The sequence below is a fragment of the Saccostrea echinata genome, unplaced genomic scaffold, assembly GCF_033153115.1.
Source record: "Saccostrea echinata isolate AGI-Se365-2 ecotype Australia unplaced genomic scaffold, CSIRO_AGI_Sech_v1 ptg000029l, whole genome shotgun sequence".
Taxonomy (NCBI): domain Eukaryota; kingdom Metazoa; phylum Mollusca; class Bivalvia; order Ostreida; family Ostreidae; genus Saccostrea; species Saccostrea echinata.
Window position 1 is genome coordinate 337,590 of NW_026889778.1, and position 22,786 is coordinate 360,375.

Here is a 22,786-nt window from a genome sequence, read left to right on the forward strand (position 1 = left end):
AGAAGTTCGTGAATGTCAGTAGAACAAAACAGCAAACACTTAACGATTACTTTAACGTTCCATAACGAGATAAATTTGACATATGGACACCAGGGTCATCAATAAATACTCCATATGTTTGTGAATCCTGTGTATGTATATTACATTTATTTGCCACAATTAAAAAATATTGTTCCGGAAATAAAATCTTTATTTTATCAGTTCTATTTTTAATTTGTTAAAGGTGTATCTGGTAGCATGGATATGGTATGAAGCTAAGTGATGAACATATGGCAAGTTTCATTTTTTTCTGACATTTGAAATGCCAAAGTTACATAATATCAAATGTTCAAATTAAAATATTATACAAAAAATTCTTAAATTGTGCATCAGTGTTCCAGCTAGGATCTGAAAATGGAGGGGTGCAAGAGGAGGGCACTTTTTCGCCCCATACCGTTTGTTGCGGGCTTTTGTTACATAGGCGTATCTCATAACTTCACCCTTATAATAATGAACTCCTACAAATATTAATTTATTTAACCTTATTGATTTGAAAGATATATATATATAAACACACATTTATAGGCCTAATCTATAGCTAGTATATACATTAACATATAAAAAGAATTTTAAAAATCCTCTGAGAATAAATATTACTTTTCTTCTTCTTTTTTAATCATTTTCTATTCTTATTTCCTGTTTTCAAAAACAGAACCATAATTCTTATAAACTAGCTGGTTTCTCACATTATTCAGTGCAGTACATGTGCTACATGTGATTGGGTCTGTTTTTGGCAAGTGTATAAAATATGGATACAGTATTTGTAGGTTATAAGTAACATATTAGTACTAGTATTAAACTTTTAATTTAAAGCCAATATCTTTTTTGCCTGTTTTATCATACTAGTCATGTTATTAGCAGATACTTAATTAAATTCAAGATTTTAAATTTCTGCAATGAAATAGAACATATTTTAATATGTACATATCTGTAATCTCATAAAATACCTCCCCGAGTGTAAAAAATCATAATTAAGGAGAAAATAAATGAATATTTATACTTGTTTCTGTGCTATTAAATATTGAATTCCTTCTCTTTTCAGAAAAAACGTCTCAAGAAGTGAAGGTCAATCTTAATTCTACTTTCATTTCGTGATTTATTTTTAGAAAGCTATAATACGGGTACTACTAAACAGAGTACGCTAGAGTACTTTAGAGTACGCTAGAAAAAATGTGTAGTTTAATGCAATTAAATTGTTTATTTATGTAAATATAACTCGATTAAACATTATTAATATTGCAATATTTATTTCAAAATATTTGTTTTTAGCGCTATTTTGACAAGAAAATAACATTCATGATTCAATGCATTAAACTGTTAAAGATTATTAACACTCTGATCTCGATTAATATTTTGTTTCAGAATTACTAACTTCAACTAAATTTTATCAAAAATTAAATTTATTGCCCTCTATAAATATTTTTTACATTAACAATGAAACATTTCAACATGTTCAAGTTAAAATTAGATCGGGATCAAACGATAAACCGTCACCTGGTCACCCGAAATCAGAATTTGAAAGAACTCCTAAAATAAGGAAAACATATAAATCTAATTTAAAATATATATTCATTATGTTTAACTAAAGAAGAAAAACATACAAAAAGTAGTTAAATTGCATTAAATTATTAAATTTTACTAGCGTACTCTAAAGTACTCTATCGTACTAGCGTACTCTGTTTAGGTAGGACCGCTATAATACAAGACTTGTTTTATATTAATTAAAACAGATAGCTTGGACATTCTCAAAGTATTTCAGCTTTTAACCCCTATTCAGACTGTCAAGTGATCAAAGTAATTACCTAATCACCTGTAATTGAAAGTGGACACCTGGATAGTACATAGGTACCGTAATGCGAGTTTCATTGCGTAATCGTCTATGACAGGAGGTGTGAATTGCTGATTGTCCTTGGGTAATCTGCATTGGAACACACTAATTATTCTAATGAGGGAAAAGGACAGTCAGAATAACACAGGACACTAACAGGGGACACAGGGGCGCTCGTGGGGGGCAGAGGGGCGTAATGATTTGAAGGCGGGGTGCGGCGCCCCTCTGTTTCACCCTAGCTGGAACACAGCTGCATCTAAGGAAGTGAAAAGCTTAAGGTTGTACTGACAATTTTTTGTAACTGACAGTGATATCGATTTTATAACGTACAATAGTTTGAAGTACTGTCAGCTGTTTTAAAAAGAATTCGCTATAGGATTTCTTACGAATTCGCTATAAACACATAACAAATTACAGTTATAGCGAAGTTCTTTCTTTGGTCCCTTGAAATTCGCTATAAAGGAGTTTTGCAGTACATAAATTCTCTACATACATTCACACATCAGAGTCTCTTAAGATTGAGGATGACATTCTTTTTTTATCATCAAGGCACTGTCTTCTCTTAGACAGGTTCACTTTCACTTTGGGCACTGTAAGTCTGGTGGATTGTAAAAACACCCGGGCTTAAGTAAATATTTTATAATTCTTTGACTGAAATCACAAATTTGACCATATCATTTTACTTTTTACTTCTTTTTTTCCCCTTCAATTTTTAGTTTTCCATAGAACAGATACCGGGACAAGTCAAATGAACAAAAATTCTAAGTTACTATATACTGGGAAATTTTTGCCCCTGTTTTATTTTTGCCCTTTCGTACTTGTCACAAATGGGTGAATTACAACAGAGCAAATTCAGAGAAGACAGCATTATCTCTTAAATAGAAGTGTGTCTGGGTGAATTTAAAGCGGGGCTAAATCAATTGCAAATATGAAAGGATGAAAACATGGGACAAAAACAAGCCTGTATACAGGAACTTCAGTGTTAATATACAGGTATGCATCATGTAAGATTTCATTTCAGCAAACTTTTCAATATATCTGGATCCACTGTTTCATGTTTGAGTGACAAACACTTCATATGATCCTGGTTTCAAACATCAGAATCATCAATTTAGAATACAGTACTAGAATCTTTTTAATACTTTGGGGGGGGGGGGGGGGTTATTCCTATGATGGAGATCTTAGAATTTGATATCACATTACTTCCACTACAAGAAAAGGCTGTAAATGAGTAAAGATAATAACAAATTCACAGGACATCAATCCTTCACTGATTTTAATCCATGTCCAAGTAAAGTATGAACAATACAAACAACACATGGAAGTCTATATAACATTAAAGCCATGTTCCTACCTTCTGAGGTGTGATGGGTTTTTTGTAGAAAAAGATTTCATCATCAGTCACCAGTCCTGACAAGTTGTATTTCTGTCAGAAACAAAATATAAAGTTTAATGGATATCTTTCCTTAAATTTCTTAGTTCTGGTTGAAACAAACAATAAATATCGCATAAAATCAAACCAAAAAAAAATCAAGGCACATATTTTTATATCCAAACACCAGTGATTTTTCTACATTTTTTAAAAGGGGCCTGGGCCTTTACAATTGGGAAAAATTATCAACATTTTTGTCAAAATGGGAAAAATCAATAAGATTGAAATGAACCTTAATTGACAGGTAAAATGAAATATATAAATAAATGTAAGATCACTTATTCAAAATATTTACTACAAAATAACAAATTAGACACAGTTGTACATTTTTAACTTTCTTTTTTTAATCTTGTAAGTTGTCATTAATTGAGACCTTCCTATAATTTCATTCCTTTTTTTTTTTTGTCATAATGGTACCAGGGACCTATATACTAGTTAGTATATATAGGTCCCTGATGGTAGACATAAGAGAAAATCCTACCCCTAATAGCCATTGAAGATGATATAACCTGACATGATTTATAACAAATCATTTTTATCTAACTAATTATTCAAGCTTTCTTAATTACCTTAATCATATTGCTGCAATTGCCCTGCAATATTAGTTGCATCTGCAGGGTGTAAACACAGTTTGATTTTCATGGAATCAGGGATGTTTGTTGTAGAACTACTAGTACTTGGATTTACAAATAAAGCTATGTTTCGCCGATTCACATGCATCTTTCACTTTCTTGCGATGTATTTAGTATTACATTTTGACATGATCCATGTGTTTTTCTATGTCTTGTATATGCACAAAATAAACTGCTGTTCTTCACTATTATTTTAAGACTCTGAAGGACCGAGAACAATAGCGTTCCATTTTAGATAAGTCTTACATAAAAAATTCAATATAACAAAAACAATAGCGGTTTTATTTTGGGAAAAAAGCAACTGAAATTGGGAAAAAATTGGCAATTTTTGATAGGGGAAAGGGCTGATATTCGGACCTAAATTGGGTGTAGAAAAATCACTGAACACTGAATCAAGTAAAATAAAACCCATTGTGAAAAACCCTTAAAATGCATTCATGCTTACAGAGAAGTGATTTTCATTCCTGGCTTGTAGTTCTAAAACATATTATGAACTTTTTGGATAAAATGAATAATGTTTACAATAACCTTGTGTTTTACTGTAATTCTAGATATCAACCTTTCTGTTCTTTTTATCAATGAAGTTCTTTTCCAACAACCCTGTTGTTTAGATCCCATTTTCTATATTTAGTCTTATTTCTCTCACTGGTCCCCTAATCCTATCTGGGATCTAATTTTCTGATCCTATCAGCCATTTTTCTCTCACCTTGAGCCCCTTTCCGAGCCTTTTGACCGTTCTGTCTGCTTCCTGAACTTTTGATTCGCACAGATACGTGTCCTCCTCTGGAATCTCTGTCACTCGACCTGCGGGAAATAGAATTATATAATAAGATCTCCCAAGTCATCACCAGAAACAAATCTATCCTCAACAAATCTACCAGGGATTTATGGGGTTCAATATTAGAGCTCTCGGTATGTAGGTGATGTAATATTCCTAAAAGGTCACAAATACAAAATGCTGGCTTGAGATATAGAGATTACTCACACATGCATTTACTTACTTATGCAGTATTCCTTGAGATAGAGCATATAGCACCGTGCTGTTATCTGAGATATTGATGAGATATTGAGATAACTTACTTATGCAGTATTCCTTGAGATGGAGCACACAGCACCGTCCCGTGATCTGAGATATTGACGAGATATTGAGATAACTTACTTATGCAGTATTCCTTGAGATGGAGCACACAGCACCGTCCCGTGATCTGAGATATTGACGAGATATTGAGATAACTTACTTATGCAGTATTCCTTGAGATGGAGCACACAGCACCGTCCCGTGATCTGAGATATTGGGTGCACTGTCTCTTGTGAACTCAGGAACAACTCGTGTCTATAAAACAGTCGAGTCGGGGAGTGAGGGATGTCTGCTGGGCGGACAAAGGCTGTACCCGTGAAATAAGCATCATTACTGAAATAGGAAACAGAATCATGAATGTGTGTCATGCAGTTGTGTGGCTGTGAACATCTGGAGCCACCTAAATAACAGATTAACTACAATCTGGTACAATTTTTTTTTCAAAGTTTAAAAATTCAAATGTTTTTCCTGTTTTTCATTATTTGAGCTCCAATGTATAACCCATTTATATTGTCAGGATTTATGTTTATTTGACAGTCCCAAAATATCACATACTGGAGATTTTCCAAAAGTTTATAACTTAAATATAAATTAAGATAATACATTATTGTTGAGAGAATTATAGCTCTAAGTACATAAGGGCATTTCAAATAGAAATGACATTTTCTTTGGAACAATATCACTAATTAGAAGCAGAATTTTACATAACAGAGGGATGGTATACCTGTACAGACCAGTGAGAGAATGGCTGTCTACAACCCTGACAAATAGTAAACAGTTATAAAAGATTGCTTTAATTAATCTATGAAATACCTGTTCCAATAAGAACCAAAGAAATCTTACTTGATGACAAAGATTTTCTCTATCCTACTAATATCTGGAGTGTCTGTATTATTCTTCAGAAAAACACTGTCACCTAGTTAAAAATAAAATGAAATATCACTTGATTGTACAAAACAAAACAAAAGGCTCAAGGGTCGTAACAGTCACCTGAGTATAACATACAACACTGTAAAGGATCCATAGAAGCATCTTGGAAGAGGCATTCTTGTACATCATAAACATGCAATTAGTTTGTCTACTAAATAACTAGAGGCATAGAAGAATTTTAAAGAATTTATGCATTTTCACTACTGTACACAGGGTTGTTTTTGCCCTGTGTTATTTTCGCCCTTTCACACTTAAAAACAATTTGCCCAGTCAAAGTTCTGTTTCAGAAATTATACTGTCTTCTTTGAATTCGCCCTGTCTTAAATTCGCCTACTTGTGTCTAGGGCAAAAGGGGCGAAAATGAAATGGAGGCAAAAATTTCCCTGTATACAATATATGATCAACAGAGTCAGCTGCTCTAACACCAGAAACCCTGACCCAGGGGCCATGAATTTCACAATTTTGGAAGAGGAATTAGGGTTAGGGTTAGGTTGGTTGAAATTTAGTGTGTATGTTTAATATACAGGGGGAGAAAAGCTCTTTAAAGAATGTGTGCGTGCATTTTCACTATATGATCAATAAAGCCCCGTCCTAACACCAGAACCCCTAACTCAGGGACCATGAATTTCATAATTTTGGTAGAGGACTAAATGCTTATTACAATCATACCAAAAGTTTAACTACTTGATATCCAAGAGTAAAGAAGAAGATTTTTAAAGATAGAACTAATTTTGATGGTTTTAGCCCCACCCCTCATGCTCCAGGCGGGCAGGGACCATGAAATTCAAAATTTTTGTTCCCCTTCACCCATAGATGCTATATGCCAAAATTGGTTGAAATTGGTTCAGCTGTTCCAGAGAAGAAGCTGAAAATTTTCAGATGTTAACATGCAATGCAGGTTGTACGTCAGATGATGACAGACAAAAACAGATAGCATTTAGGTCACTTGAGTGACTCAGGTGACCTAAAAATCATTTTTTACCTTGAAAATAAGCAACAAATGACATTATATACAATGTACTTTCAATACACTTATTTAAAGTTCTACATGAAGCATACAGTAACTTTTATACACAGAAGGTGTACAGTGCCTGTTTAAACTAAATGATAAACAAGTAAAACATGCCTATGTAAATACTCTGAACTACATAACTTTTTCATTTATATCTTTTATGAGATGTACATGGTTAGTGCCATATCTACAGGGCATGTATATCATGTGTCTTAAAACAAGTTAAAATGTTCTATACCACATGCAAAGTAACCGGTAGTTAAACTTCAGGTTATTCCAAGTTTTTCCTCTGTTTAGCATCCATTCATTTTTCAAAAATCTACTTACTTATTCACAAAAAAAAACCCAAGCCAAAAAATTATTATATTATATAGTCTGAAAAATGACATCATTCAAATGATTTAATTTCATTAAACTATTTTTTTCATAATTTAGAAAGATATTCCTTAGCAAAATCAAGGTATTAAATACAAAAATATACCTAATTTGTAGATTGTAGACAAATATTGAAAGAAATTGACAAAATTCAAAGGTTTCATCCAAAACAATCGATTTAAGGACTTCTGATTTTGTTTGTTTGGTTTTTTATCTGGGTGTCAAAAACCAGGGCTCAGGTGGACACTAAACATAGAAAAAACTTGGAATGGCCTAATGAAGTACCTATTTTAAATGTGCATGTAACTGGTGATTAAAATAAATCAGTTACTTCTTTTAATGGTCAATAAGGATGTGCATTGTTACAAGTAAAACTAAATCTTGTACCCATTTTAAATTTAAATGTATGTATAGCTGGTTACAACACATACCTATTTTAAATGTTCCGTAAGGTGTGCATAGTTGTTCATAGTAATTATATCCATCATCTGGGTTGGGATTTTCTAGTGGGATATCCTGAAAAATGAAATATTATTACACATTTACACATAACCCTTTAGTATGTCATCAAAAATGATTTCACTAACAATGTGTCAGAAGTAAGTTACAAAAGATACAACTACATAGACAAGGTTTAACTCTTAGATGTATTGTCCCCAAACCAAAACTAAAATAATGAAATACAATGTATGACTATATCTATAGTGTTATATAAACGTAGAGGTCTGTTCTTCTTCTACTGTGATATACATGTACATTATTTTATATTAAATATTATCGACCAATTCTCTCTTTATCCAGAATACTGGTGATATACTATCTACAGGTGATATATTATCTACAGGTAATACAATTCTCTCTTTATCCAGTACACTGGTGATATATTATCTAACACCTATGATTCTCTCTTTATCCAGAATACTGGTGATATATTATCTACAGGTGATATATTATCTAACACCTACAATTCTCTTTTTATCCAGAATACTGGTGATATATTATCTACAGGTGATATATTATCTAACACCTACATTTCTCTCTTTATCCAGAATACTGGTGATATATTATCTAACACCTAGGATTCTCTCTTTATCCAGTATACAGGTGATATATTATCTACAGGTGATATATTATCTAATACCTACGATTCTCTCTTTATCCAGAATACTGGTGATATATTATCTACAGGTGATGTATTATCTACAGGTGATATATTATCTAACACCTACAATTCTCTCTTTATCCAAAATACTTGTCGCTCCATCGTCCACCTCTTCTTCCTTTCTTCCAGCAAACACTGAGGACACTCGCACCGGGACAAGGGGAATTTCCCTTGGGGACAGGGAAACCTGGTCTCCTCCAGGGATCTGCCACACCTAGAAAAATTATCAGACTTTATCATTTCTAATTACTCCATAGTTATTTTGGAAATAAGCATATTGATTCATCATTTAAATAACTCCATTAGGACCTTACAAAAGAGTTTTTTCCAGAGAGTAATGTTCATAAACGACCTTAATGGATAAACTACTTCTTTGAGTTACTTCCCTTTTCAGAACATTTCTTAGGCCAAGTCGGACAATAATGAAAATTACTGATAAAGACCTTCACATTAACCAGTCAGAAGTTTGTAGAATAGAGGGATGAACAGACTGACATTGTGATTATACAAGAGGGCCCCAGAATCTTATGGAACTGATCCTTAAATTCTGTTTCTATGAACACTGACCTTGATTTTTTTGAAGGACTTGTGGCGATTGCTGTATCTTGATTCACAGACAAATACATCCTTGTCTTCAAATCCCTGAAATTAAAACAAACAATTTCACAAAACATTAAATGTACAGAGTTATAACTTTTAACATTAAAATCAAATGTGGAGCTTTAATCCCTAGACTTTGATTTTTTAAACATTATCTTCATGTTAGCAGGTCTTGACTTGAAGTAATCTTTGACGTACATGACATAACATACTTGGGCCATGACTTGAAGTAATCTTTAACATACTAACGTTAACATACCTCGGGCCGTGACTTGAAGTAATCTTTGACGTACATGACGTAACACTTTCCAATGACTTGGGACAGAGGGATGCTGGTGTAAAAATCACTCTTGAAGACTTCCTGTAAAGCCACATCAATTATCATTACTTCCCAACTGAATGTCCATCCATCTAAGAAGCCTAGGTTAGCTATTCAATCTTGCATTCAAACAAAATTTTAAACCATTTCTTTAAATGACTACCTTAAGCTTTTCATGTTATGCATTTTAATTTCATTCAAAGTTCCAGGAAAAAAATTGAACACATCTGATAGCTACAGATATCAAACCACAAGGTCTCCTACTGACCTTTTCGAGGAATTTTCGACTAGCAAGGTGGAAGGTCTCGTTTGGTCGGTAAAACCAGTTCCCATGCAGCTGTTGTTGAGAGTTCGCATCTGTGTACAGCTTCTCTATACACATAATGTGTGGTTCTAAACCCTTCTCTCTGTGTCAGAAAATATAGAACAAACAGTCAACAGTGTACAACTTCTCTACAAACATAATGTGTGGCTCTAATCCTTTCTCTCTGTGTCAGAAAATATAGAACTGTCAATAGTGTACAACATCTCTATACACATAATGTGTGGTTCTAATCCCTTCTCTCTGTGTCAGAAAATAAAGAACTGTCAACAGTGTACAACTTCTCTATAAACATAATGTGTGGTTCTAATCCCTTCTCTCTGTGTCAGAAAATAAAGAACTGTCAACAGTGTACAACACCTCTATACACATAATGTGTGGTTCTAATCCCTTCTCTCTGTGTCAGAAAATATAGAACAAACAGTCAACAGTGTACAACTTCTCTATAAACATAATGTGTGGCTCTAATCCTTTCTCTCTGTGTCAGAAAATATAGAACTGTCAATAGTGTACAACATCTCTATACACATAATGTGTGGTTCTAATCCCTTCTCTCTGTGTCAGAAAATAAAGAACTGTCAACAGTGTACAACTTCTCTATAAACATAATGTGTGGTTCTAATCCCTTCTCTCTGTGTCAGAAAATATAGAACTGTCAACAGTGTACAACATCTCTATACACATAATGTGTGGTTCTAATCCCTTCTCTCTGTGTCAGAAAATATAGAACAAACAGTCAACAGTGTACAACTTCTCTATAAACATAATGTGTGGCTCTAATCCCTTCTCTCTGTGTCAGAAAATAAAGAATAAAGAACAAACAGTCAACAGTGTAATTAAATTAAAAACAAATCATCAAAAGAATTTATATTCTAGACCCCACCAATGCCGATGTGTTAAAGCTATAGAAATAACTCCTTAGACCTTAAATCAGATGCTAGAGAAACAACAGGCCCAAGGGCCTTAACGGTCACCTGAGTACAATACAACAATTCAGAAGATCCATAAACTGACAAATGAAGCTTTGTTGCCCAACAGCAAGAAAAATAGTATGATTAGCATCAACAAAATAATTGGTCTAGTATCTATCTGCCCACCCCCCTCCCCCCATTTATCACTATTCCCATGCAGACTATTAACAAAATGTCTATTATCTAACCCCATATTATTCCTTCTCACAATGGCCTCTCTTGGCCGTTGAAGAACATTTAAAAAGATAAGTTATTTTTGTCTCATTTTTATTGATCTATTATTTCCAAGTCATTAAAACTATGAAAGTACTTTTTTTATTATACAATAAATTTTCTTGCATAATTCTCTTATTCTATTAAGCTTTCAAATACATTATGTACATTGATTAATTATCAAAGGTGAATGGCAAAGGGGAATAAATTTGCTCAGTAGAATACAAGTTAATAGAGCCCTGGCCAGGACCAGAAAACTTGACTAAATGGTCCAGGTGTTCAAAATTCTGGTAAAAATACCCTTGCATATTAAAACTTTTACTCCGTTTGCCTTGAACATCCAGAGAAGCATAGAAGATTTTCAAAGAAATGCATTTTCATCATATTATTAAATAAACAAAGCCCCATCCTTACATCAGATCATCTGACCCATTGGCCACGAACTCACAATTCTGGAAGAAGCACCCTTTCTCATCATAACTATACACTTGTTTCTTTAGTTTATAACCAGTAGTAGATAAAAAATAAAATATTTTCACTATATACATGTAATCAATAGAGCTCTCCCCCCCCCCCCCCCCCCCCCCGAAACCCCTGACCCAGAGGCCATGAATTTCACAATTTTGGAAGAGGCATTCTTCCTTATCATAACCATGCACTTCCTTTGTTTGAAAAATACCCAGGAGCAGAGAAGAAAATTTTTAAAGAATTCATGCATTTTCCCTACATAACCAATAGAGCCCCCCCCCCCCAACACCAGAACCCCTGACCCTGGGGCCATGCAATTCACAATTTTGGAAGAGGCACTCTTGCTCATCATAACTATGTACTTAGTTACTTTATTTAATACCCAGGAGCAAAGAAGAAGATTTTCAAAGAATTCATGCATGTTCACTACATAATCAATAGAACCCCGTCCTAACACCAGAGCTCCTGACCCTGGGGCCATGAGATTCACAATTTTGAAAGAGGCACTCTTGCTCTTCATAACTATGTATTTAGTTACTTTATTTAATACCCAGGAGCAGAGAAGAAGATTTTCAAAGAAATAATGCACTTTCACTATATGATCTATATAGCCCCACCCTAGCACCAGAACCCCTGACCCTGGGGCCATGAATTTCACAGTTTTGGTAGAGGGCTCAATTATTATTACTATGATGCCAACAGTTTGACTGCTTGATGTCCAGGAGTAAAGAAGAAGATTTTTAAAGATTGCATTATTTTCAGTGGTTTAAGCCCCACCCCTCAAGCCCCAGGGGGGCAGGGACCATGAAATTCACAATTTTTGTTCCCCTTCACCCATAGATGCTATATGCCAAATTTGGTTGAAATTGGTTGAGCGGTTTCAGAGAAGAAGCTAAAAATGTTCAAATGTTAACACACGATGCACGACGCACAACGCACGACGACGGACGAGAACAGATAGCAAAAGGTCACCTGAGTGACTCAGGTGACCTAAAAATAGAAAATCTGCAAAGCAACTCCACATGCTGGTATAAAGTAATCACACTTGTATGTTCAAGTCCAGTTTATATATTAAATGTAAGACAGTTTAGTATAAAGCTACGAAATAATGAATGATGATGCTAATTATGAATTAAATGAATAAATTTTCTCTGTTACAAATGGGGGCATGGTGTTTTTGTGTAACCTTGGTTCCAACTCCTTGTACTGACATGGATTTTTTTTGTTTTCTGCTCTTTGGTTACCTTGGTTCTATGTAGACACAGTCACCCACTCAGAACACCTCATCCTTGTTCTTACAGTTAAATACTGACATTTTTTGTGACCTTGGTTCTATGTAGAACCTATGTATGTCACTCACTCGAAATGTTTCATCCTTGTTCAGTTGTACTTATAGTTAAATATTGACAAGTTACACATGGGGATGTTTTTTTGTTAGTGTACCTTGGTTCTATGTAGACAAAGTCACCCACTCGGAACGTCTCGTCCTTGTACTTAAAGCAGTCTTCTCCATCTCTCTCTGACTGTTAAATGCAAAAAGAAAAAAAAGTAAAAAAAGAAAAACTAATGAATAAATCAGTAAATATAAAATAATAGTAAAAATTTAAACAAGAGGCCCATGGGCCACTTTGCTCACCTGAGCACTTCAGCTAGGAAAAAGCAGAAATCAGTCATTATAATATTGAAAAGTTTAAATAATAGTGGTCTTGGGAAGGGGAGGGGAGTGTTATGATTTGAACAAACTTGAATCTACACTATCTGAGGATGCTTCTATATTTCTATGACTAATCATGACATGTAGATTTTTTCAAGATTATTTCCTATGCATTTATCTTCTATTCCATTGTAAAACTTTGATCACCCATTTTGGCCTCTCCCTACCCCCCCCCACCCCCCCCACCCCACCCCGGTCATGATTTGAATCTACTCTCCCTGAGGATGCTTCCATATGGATATGATAAATCATGCTAAATCATGGCTTTGCTGTTCATGAGAAGATGACTTTTTACATATCTTTCCTAATGTATTCCTTTGTAAAACCTTGATCACCCATTGTGACCCCACCCTTCCCCCAGGGGTCATGATTTGAATCCAGGATCCACCTCTATAAACACTATACCCACACAGCCAAAATCCAGGGTCCACCCCTATAAACACTATACCCACACAGCCAAAATCCATGATCCACCCTTTTACAATACATGTATGTACTCACACAGCCAGAATCCAGGATCCTCTCCTCTGACTCCCGTTTTGATTGTTTATCCTCATCTTCTTTCTGTTCCTGCTCAAACTTTTTCTGTTTCTCAACTTCTAGGGCAGCCGTCAGATGTTTCTCCTGGTAACTGAGAGCTGGGGTGAGGAGTCTCTCCCCGTTACGGCAAATCTCGTCACGCTGCTTAATAAAGAACATCTGCATCTCCACGGCATCCTCATATAACTGTCAAATTGGAGAGTTAAATCAAACGTTAGACAGACAGTATACATGTACAACTGTCAACAGTGGAGAGATAAATCAGACGTTAAACAGACAATATACAGGTCTGGAGTGTAAAATATGACTCACATTTTTATTTAGTAAGCTTTCTTTAAAATGAAAAAGAAAATACATGTAGGAAATACTGCTTGAAACTCACTCTCTTTTATCATATCATGCACTGACCTTTACACATATCTAAGTTTGATATTTTCATCACCTGTTCAAATTTTGAAATTCACAAAATGTGCAGTGATTAGTTTGAAATTATGGAATAACTGTTTCAAGTTCACTCACCTGAGAATCTGTCCTACTGAGTCGTCGAGCACGCTCAAACACCTTAAACATGTCTTCCTGGAACCTGTCCATTCTGATGTATCGACCCTAAAACACAGAGATGACTCAGACTCAGTTAACATGAATATTAAATGTATCGAACCTAAAACACAGGGACAACAAACTCAGTTAACATAATTACTAAATGTATCGAACCTAAAACAAAGACAAGACTCAAACTCAGTTAACATGAATACTAAATGTATCAGCCCTAAAACACATAGATGACTCAAACTCAGTGAACATGAATACTAAATGTATGGACCCTAAAACACAGAGATGACTCAAACTCAGTTAACATGATATACTAAATGTATTGAACCTAAAACACAGAGGTCACTTAAACTATTTTAACATGAATACTAAATGTATCGACCCTAAAACACAAAGATGACTCAGACTCAATTAACATGAATACTAAATGTATCGACCCTAAAACACAGAGATGACTCAGACTCAGTTAACATAAATACTAAATGTATAAACCCTAAAACACAGAGATGACTTAAACACAGTTAACATGAATACTAAACAATTTATTATTCAATTGAGAAAATCAGAAGCATATTTTTCATTCAATAAATAGATCAATTCAGTGCTTACTTTTTCCACATTTCTTTTGATCTGATCAAAGGTCAGAGGCTTCCTACAAAACAAAAGTTCAATGGTATCACAAAGGCACAACAAACAACAGAATTTCTCCCACTACATGTATGGCAAAAAAAAAGTTTAATTACAAGGGCACAACAATGAACCTAATTTCTCCCACTACATCTATGGGAGAAAAAAAACTAGAACTGTCCAAAAGGGACAAATACCCCCCGCTGGGTTTTTCAGAGGTGCCAAATCACTAATATTTTATGGATCTATGAGGTGTTCACAATTTTCTTATTAACATTTAGAGTGAAAAAAATAATTGCTCATTATATTTTTTTTAATGAATGAAACCAAGAACAACCTAATAAAACATCAATACCAATACATTGTAATTACATTCTTCTTTAATACATTGAAAAAATAAATTGCAACTATCTGTCATCTTTTTGAGACATGACATTCTGCAAATTGATTTTTGAAAAAAAAATCAATTAATTACAAAATCAAATTAATCTTGATAACTTTATATCAAATTCATTTTAAAAATGAAAGGCTGGTCATCCTTTAACTATGTACTATGACAGACAATAAATTACAATTAAGAGAATTAAAGAACAGAGATCTTTAAATTCCCAGGAGATATAGATAACACATGCTTGATCAGAGATGCCCTAACAACGTCCCACACTGAACTCATTAATTTATCTCTAACTGGATGATGTCCACTCATTACTCCCAAGGGACAAATGGATTTACACTATCTGCTGTGTAATGTAAAAATTGTTTTTAATACTTGGTGATTTTTTTTTGTTTGTTTTAATGAATAGTTTTAAGCTGTAGTTCACATTTTTGTACAGATGTTCTAGATTCTGTGTCTCAAACCTTAGAAATAAACCCAAAATGACTAAGTCAATAAAAATGAAAAAAAAAACTGTAAAATGCAGAAAAATTACCAAATAATGTTGAAAATACCAGGTGCACATCTTCATATGGTAAATAATGAGTGTACAAATTTTCATACAATTCTATGAAATAGTCTTTGAGAAAAGGTCAGGACAAAACCACATAATAAAAATGAAAAAAACACCTGTAAAATGCAGAAAAATTATTCAATCATGATGAAAATACCAGGTGCAAATCTTCATATGGTGAATAATAAGTGTACAAATTTTTAGACAAATCTATGCAATAGTCTCTGAGAAACGCTCTGGACAAAATCTTGTCTACAGACAGACGAACAGACAGACGGACATGGTGATTCCAATATACCCCCCCTAAACTTCGTTTGCGGGGGGTATAAAAAGAGTAAAGCACCTCTTTGATTTCTAGGACAAGAGGCCAATGGGCCACAACACTACAAATGATTGCTTGATTGTATGTTGTTTTACGTCACCATTTACCGGTGAAGGGGTTCAAATTTAGACTTTACTCGGCACTCAGGACCATTGAGAAGTGAGGGATCTTTATCATGCCAATGCCTGCTATGACACGGGGCCTCAGTTTTTAAAGACCCGCAACTTTCACTTCTACATGCTGAGTGCTTGGTGAAGGAACAGTTGCTACCTATTTTTTATCGACTTAGGTCAGTCGCAACAGAAATATATATGACCTTCCGACCACAGAGCGAGCCCTCTACCAACTGACCTACCATGACGATCACTAGCAATAAGGAAGCTATGATCTAACCGGTGTTGAATACACACAACATTGGGATGATTTAATATCAATACAATCAACATGAGAAGTCTAGAGGAGATTTCCTGTACACAGGCAGTATGTAAAATTTAGATCTCTGAGGTAGGGCCAAATTCTTTTTTTTAAAACAGCTGATATACACAACTTAGGTATGTTTTGCTTATTAATATGATTTAGTGTGCTCTTGCAATGCTTGAAAAGATTCTTTCTAATCCCTGTAAAATTCTTATCCCCTTTTGTAGCCTCTATTTAAAAGTTACTTACTCCTTCATTTTGGACACTGCTCCAATACAACAGTAACTAATTCATTAGTTAGTTATACCTTCAGTTTGGATGTGCTCCAATACAACAGTAACTAATTCACTAGTTAGTTACAACTTCAGTTTGGATGTGCTCCAATACAACAGTAACTAAATCACTAGTTACCATGGTTACTTACTCTTTCAGTTTGGACGTCTCTAAATCCTCATCTGGGTCTCTCTCTGGAAGCTCCGCAAACGAGTCACTATAGCAACGACCCTCTTCATCCTGTCATAGACAAGTAGAGTATTTCACCATTAATTTTATTTATAGCAATATGGAGATTCTCATCTCTTTCAATATTTTTTATTTTAAATTTTACAGAAAATAGATTCTGATATTTCCAAGAATATTGAATTCTTTTGGGTGAAACAAGGAATTGTTAGTACACTGACAAAGTTTAAAAGAATCCAATGGTGGTTGTAGGTAGATATAAATAGATCACTGTATGTTAATTCACCTGGTGATTGTAGGTATAGATATAAATAATTTACCTGGTGATTATAAATACATGTAGATATAGATAGGACATGCTTGATAATTTACCTGGTAAATGTAGGCAGATATAGATAATTTACCTGGTGATTGTAGGTAGATATAGATAATTTACCTGGTGATTGTAGGTAGATATAAATAGATTGGTCATCATCTCCATGACTAGAGCCCTCACATCTGGGACATCATTTGTTCCATCATCTGTCAGCTCCATTTTCTTCTCCAAAACGAGACGCTGTAGCGTCAGGGCGTCCTACAAACAGACACAAATCAAAAACAATGCTGTAATGTTGGGTGTTCTGAGATTAAAACAAACAGTATCACAATTTATTAAAGGTCAGACAAGAAATATCAGAACAGTCAGCCAATCAGATTTCAGCATTACAAGTCAGATAATAAATATCAGAACAGTCAGCCAATCAGACTTCAGCATTACAGGTCATACATAACCATGGATATAATCACTGGAAAAGGGGGAATTAGACATACGTTTACGTTTTAACATGTTTAAAGAAAAATATTTAGTTCACTCTATTTAATTAGGAAACAAAGATGAGTAAAATTTTCACAATTTCAACCTGAGTGAACTTCTGGGAAGTTGTTTTTTTTTCTATAAAAATATATCTGTTACAACACTGTGATTGAATTTACTTAATAGTCCAAACTTGCTTTCTCAAACTCAATGGGACTAAGAAAAAAACTTTGAGATATCTGAAGATTTGAGATATCAGGGGTAAAATACTTTGAGAATAAGTAGTTGGGACTTCCAAATCACTTCAACATGTCCATGGTATTTGAGATATCAGCGAATGAGATACTGAAGTTCAACTGTATTTAATCAATAAATACCTTGTAAATGAGTGAGTCTGGTTCATTATATTTACAAGCATTGTCAAACATCTGTACAAAGTCCGCAGTGATGTCTTCTATTGATTCATACTGATTCTGTTGGACCTTCAGTAGAATTTTCTGCATGTCGATTGGTCGCTTAATGACCTCGTAATAATCCGGGTACTCCTGTTACAAGATGGGGACAGTTTATATACAAATATAACGTGTCTGTATTGGATTCTTCAAGAATTAGACATTTATAGAGTACACTTACAGTTTTCAGTGGCAGCTTCAGGAAGGGGAGGGCAAGGTCACGACCTTTAGCATCCTGGTAATTACTGACTGCGTCGTACATTTCCTGGAGACGAACAGGAAGCAGAGTCTGGGACTTTGCCTTGAGACGACTGACCAATGAAAGGGGGTTATCATCATAATCACTCAAATCACAGGTATATTAAAGTGAATTTACAATGTAAAAATATTTAAATCAAGCAATATACATACTGAAAAATAAATAAGATCTGTAATCTATTTATAGAATCTGTAATTAGAATTTACTTCAACATCTCCCTCTTTCAAATTTATCATTCATATAAATTACTTTAAAATATCATTATCAGATATCTCATTCTAACATGTTCTAAGATATCAGCTACTCTTAAGATATTAGATACTTCATAGACAGATAGATATCAGATACTTTTTAGGTATCAGATAATTCTTACATATCAGAAACTCTTAAGATAACAGGTAGTTCATAGATATTTCTTAGATATCAGATACTTCTAGATATCAGATACTCATAGAGATAATTCTTATATAACTATGAGCATGATGTTACTATTTCTACATTTACTGTAGCATTTACATTATTTTTAACGTCATTGATCACCAGCATCTGAAATAGTTCTAAACATTCAACTAACATTAGGTAAAAAATAACTTCAAAGGAACCAACAACTTGACAAATTCATGCAGTAAGATTTTTATTACCCTCTTGGTTTTTCAGCTTTTTTTCCAATGCTATAAATAGCACAACAAAGTAAGATACTCAGATAAGCCTAAAGCTATGAATAACATTTAAATATCTCAGATTTGCTGAACATAAATGAAGTTTGACAAGATGCCTCCACAGCCATCATGAAGATGCAGCAACAGCCATCAAAAACATGAAGTCCGAAATATATTTTAACAGAATTTAAATCCATAAGGTGCTAAATATTTGAAATGGAATAAACATTCATGGAAACCAGGAAAATATATATAAATATATATAGGACATCCCCAAAAAAATAGCTGACTATTAAGGGGTATTGAAAACAGATTTATTTAAGAGATATTATGATTTAGTTTGTGAATAAAGAGATCAAGCGCATATGCTGTGCATTTACGTTTTATTTACAGCCTGGTACAAAAATGAAAAAAAAAATATGGAAATTGTAATGGCTTTACATATATTACAGTTACTTTTGAATATACATTGCAAACAAAAATGATAATGAGAGGTCTAAAGAAAAATCATCCAAGTAATCGGGTTCTCAGTCAGAAAATTAAGCGTCGAGTAACCAGTTACTAAATACTGTCCGATTTATTAACAACACTACACTAAATACACGTATAAAGTACAACATGTACAAAAATGGAGAATTAAAGCAAAATATGAAATAAAATAAATAAATCCTAAAACACTCTGCATTCAGAAAAAAGTTAGAGAAAGTGCAAGAGTATAGAGTGCTGGGAACTAGCAAAGCAGTACATCTAAATCACTGTTAATAATAATTATTATGTCCTGAATGAATAATTCTCGCACTAAATAGTGCTATCAAATACAAGAGAATGTTCACATGTTTTATATATTGTAAATCATAATTATATATATGTTAAATATAAAACATTTCATTCAATGACTCTAATGATAATAATTTGATTTGAACATTTCCCCCCTCCCTATCCCCCTATCTGTTCCCCAATCAAAGTACACACTGCCTTTCATACAGTATTAATAAAGTTTTAATTCATAATCACTTTGTTATCTGCTTGTCTAATTCATGTTATGACTACAAAAACTACAGCAGCTAATAAGAGAGTGATTCCATCAGGATTAATCAAGCACTGAGAAAAAGTTTGTTTCTTTTTCTACTGTGGTCTTTTTTCTTTTAATGTAAATTTCATTTAGAAAAGAAACTCAAGCATTTCAAAACAATAGGAAAATTCATTGTATAATGAATTTTATTATTAAAAGAAGTGGATCCAGCCTTAAATTTGTTCTTCTTACTGAGATCAAATCATGATGAAACCCTAATGAGAGATGGGTGTATATATATAAAGAAGAGAGGAAGCACAACACTTACAGGTACCTTTTGCTGAGCGCCGCTCGCCGGGACTCGATCACATGACAGATCTGTTTCCACTTTGTTTTGAGGACTTTCTCCAGCTGTTCGGCGTCCTGGTACACCAGCGATTCCTCCTCATTGTAGAGACGTGCGTTATTAAACAGGCGCTCGAAATCCGTGATAATATGCTGCTCACTGGGGTACTACAGAGAGAAAAGTTCAGTGGGATATTTCACAAGTTCTTAACATAAGGAACATTTGCCTTGTTTGTCAAGAATTTGGCCTCCATCATTGACAGGCCAATATTCACCTTGTCCACTGAGAGTTTGGCATCTATCAATCACTGACAGGTCATTAATTACCTTATCTGCCCTGAGTTTGGCTTCTATCATTGACAGGTCAATAATTACCTTCTGTGCTATTAGTTTGGCCTCTATCATTGAATGGTCAATAATTACCTTGTTTGCCCTGAGTTTGGCTTTTACCATTGAAAGGTCAATAATTACCTGGTCTGCCCTGAGTTTGGCCACTGTCATTGACAGGTCAATAATTTCCTGGTCTGCCCTGAGTTTGGCCACTATCATTGAAAGGTCAATAATTACCTTGTCTGCCCTGAGTTTGGCCTCTATCATTGAAAAGTCAATAATTACCTTGTCTGCCCTGGGTTTGACCTGTATCATTGAAAGGTCAATAATTACCTTGTCTGCCTTGAGTTTGGTTTTTATCATTGAAAGGTCAATAATTACCTTGTCTGTTCTGAGATTGGCCTCTAGCATTGACAGGGTCAATAATTACCTTGTCTGCCCTGAGTTTGGCCTCTATCATTGACAGGTCAATAATTACCTTGTCTGTCCTGAGTTTGGCCTCTATCATTGACAGGTCAATAATTACCTTGTTGGCCCTGAGTTTGGCCTCTATCATTGACAGGTCAATAATTACCTTGTCGGCCCTGAGTTTGGCCTCTATCATTGACAGGTCTATAGGATTTGTGATGACTTGATAGTAGTCAGGGTAGTCCCTCTTTGATGGTAGCTGCATGAAGATGTATCTTAATGGTCGTCCATCGGGGTCCTACAATGATACAGTAAGGATTCAGTTAATGATACAGTAATTATTCAGTAGTATCAAGTAGGTCCTACAATGATACAGTAAGGATTCACTAATGATACAGTAATTATTCCATAACCTCCACATGTTAACTCTGACTTACCGTGGCATCAAACACGGATCTGTACAGTGTCCATAGCCTGCGTTTCATCATCTCCTCTGGAGTTGCTCGCTTTGCACGCTTCTTATCGCTGTCAGAGAGCCCGGTGCCTCGGCGCTGCTTACTGGAGGAACTTGCCTGGCTGTCCTCATCAAAAAACTCACGAGAAATCTTCTGGAACAGAAACAACCCTTATCACATTTATACTGTCTCATGTTAAAAATCTTCATCAACAGACTAAGTTTGAAGTTCTCTACAACTGACTGAGTTAGAAGTCTTCTAGTATAGAACTAAGCCTAATACATTTATATTGTCTAGGGACCAAGTTCGAAACTCCAGAACAGAAACAAGCCAACATTACCCTGGCCTCTACAAAAACTTGCATTATGTTTTGTTCTTCACTGACAATGCCCAAACAAATAAATATGTTATACACCAAATATTTACTATATTTTCAAACCTTTTAAAGGATGAGAGGCCCATGGGCCTCAACACTGAGTCAGATTTCACTTCCTGAGAAAAGAAAAAGTAAATAAAAGAAACCCCAAGGATGAAATGCTTGATGTCAACAATTTTAACCTATAAAAACAACATGAAAATTTCTAGGATCTCCGTGTTAATAAATCATTTGCATTGGGGTTAATTTTGTGGAAGTTAAAAGAACTGACAAACACATACATAACCTAATGTTATGTACCTGTTTTTAAAACCATTTGGGTGGTGTTAAATTATGCGAAACTTCACTCATCATTGTGATTTTCTGACAAAATTAATTTTAATTTTTCCTTAAACACTTTTTAGCTAACATTCCCAATGAAAATAAATACCGTAAATCTGGAAATTTTTACGTCGATTTATATTTGCGAATCTGGGTCAAAAAGCTGTTGATCAATTTTTACGTTTCAAAATTTTGCAAACTGTCATTGGCACTAAAATTAAAAAGCGCTTAAAATTTTCAACACAGTTTATAAGTTACGCATGTACATACAATAAATTACACATATACTTACAGTATTAAATGATGCCAACGTTGTTAGATAAAACAAATGGCCTCTCTTTCTTGGAGAAATACTTTAAAAGAGAAATACTGCATGTCAAACCATCGTAGTGTAGGTAAGTACTCTCCACGCACGGA

The 22,786-nt window shown here is 34.3% G+C and overlaps 2 protein-coding genes across 2 annotated transcripts in view; one reads left to right on the forward strand and one right to left on the reverse strand.

The window, feature by feature from the left end:
- LOC133195432 (uncharacterized) overlaps positions 1 to 22,786 on the forward strand; it is a 466,395-nt gene that overhangs the window by 128,083 nt on the left and 315,526 nt on the right. The gene's annotated exons all lie outside the window — the stretch shown is intronic.
- The window catches only part of LOC133195439 (protein polybromo-1-like), a 100,214-nt gene that overhangs the window by 19,789 nt on the left and 57,639 nt on the right, over positions 1 to 22,786 (reverse strand). The window contains exons 14-33 of the mRNA XM_061331282.1: positions 21,655 to 21,825; positions 21,384 to 21,515; positions 20,463 to 20,647; positions 18,386 to 18,515; positions 18,130 to 18,297; positions 17,396 to 17,533; positions 16,925 to 17,013; positions 14,797 to 14,839; positions 14,155 to 14,241; positions 13,597 to 13,821; positions 12,825 to 12,904; positions 9,676 to 9,814; positions 9,348 to 9,449; positions 9,056 to 9,130; positions 8,556 to 8,702; positions 7,758 to 7,842; positions 5,853 to 5,925; positions 5,170 to 5,342; positions 4,638 to 4,735; positions 3,222 to 3,293 (exon numbers count right to left, since the gene is read on the reverse strand). Of these exons, the coding sequence (XP_061187266.1) occupies positions 3,222 to 3,293; positions 4,638 to 4,735; positions 5,170 to 5,342; positions 5,853 to 5,925; positions 7,758 to 7,842; positions 8,556 to 8,702; positions 9,056 to 9,130; positions 9,348 to 9,449; positions 9,676 to 9,814; positions 12,825 to 12,904; positions 13,597 to 13,821; positions 14,155 to 14,241; positions 14,797 to 14,839; positions 16,925 to 17,013; positions 17,396 to 17,533; positions 18,130 to 18,297; positions 18,386 to 18,515; positions 20,463 to 20,647; positions 21,384 to 21,515; positions 21,655 to 21,825 (2,412 nt within the window). The remainder of the gene's footprint in view (positions 1 to 3,221; positions 3,294 to 4,637; positions 4,736 to 5,169; positions 5,343 to 5,852; positions 5,926 to 7,757; positions 7,843 to 8,555; positions 8,703 to 9,055; positions 9,131 to 9,347; positions 9,450 to 9,675; positions 9,815 to 12,824; positions 12,905 to 13,596; positions 13,822 to 14,154; positions 14,242 to 14,796; positions 14,840 to 16,924; positions 17,014 to 17,395; positions 17,534 to 18,129; positions 18,298 to 18,385; positions 18,516 to 20,462; positions 20,648 to 21,383; positions 21,516 to 21,654; positions 21,826 to 22,786) is intronic.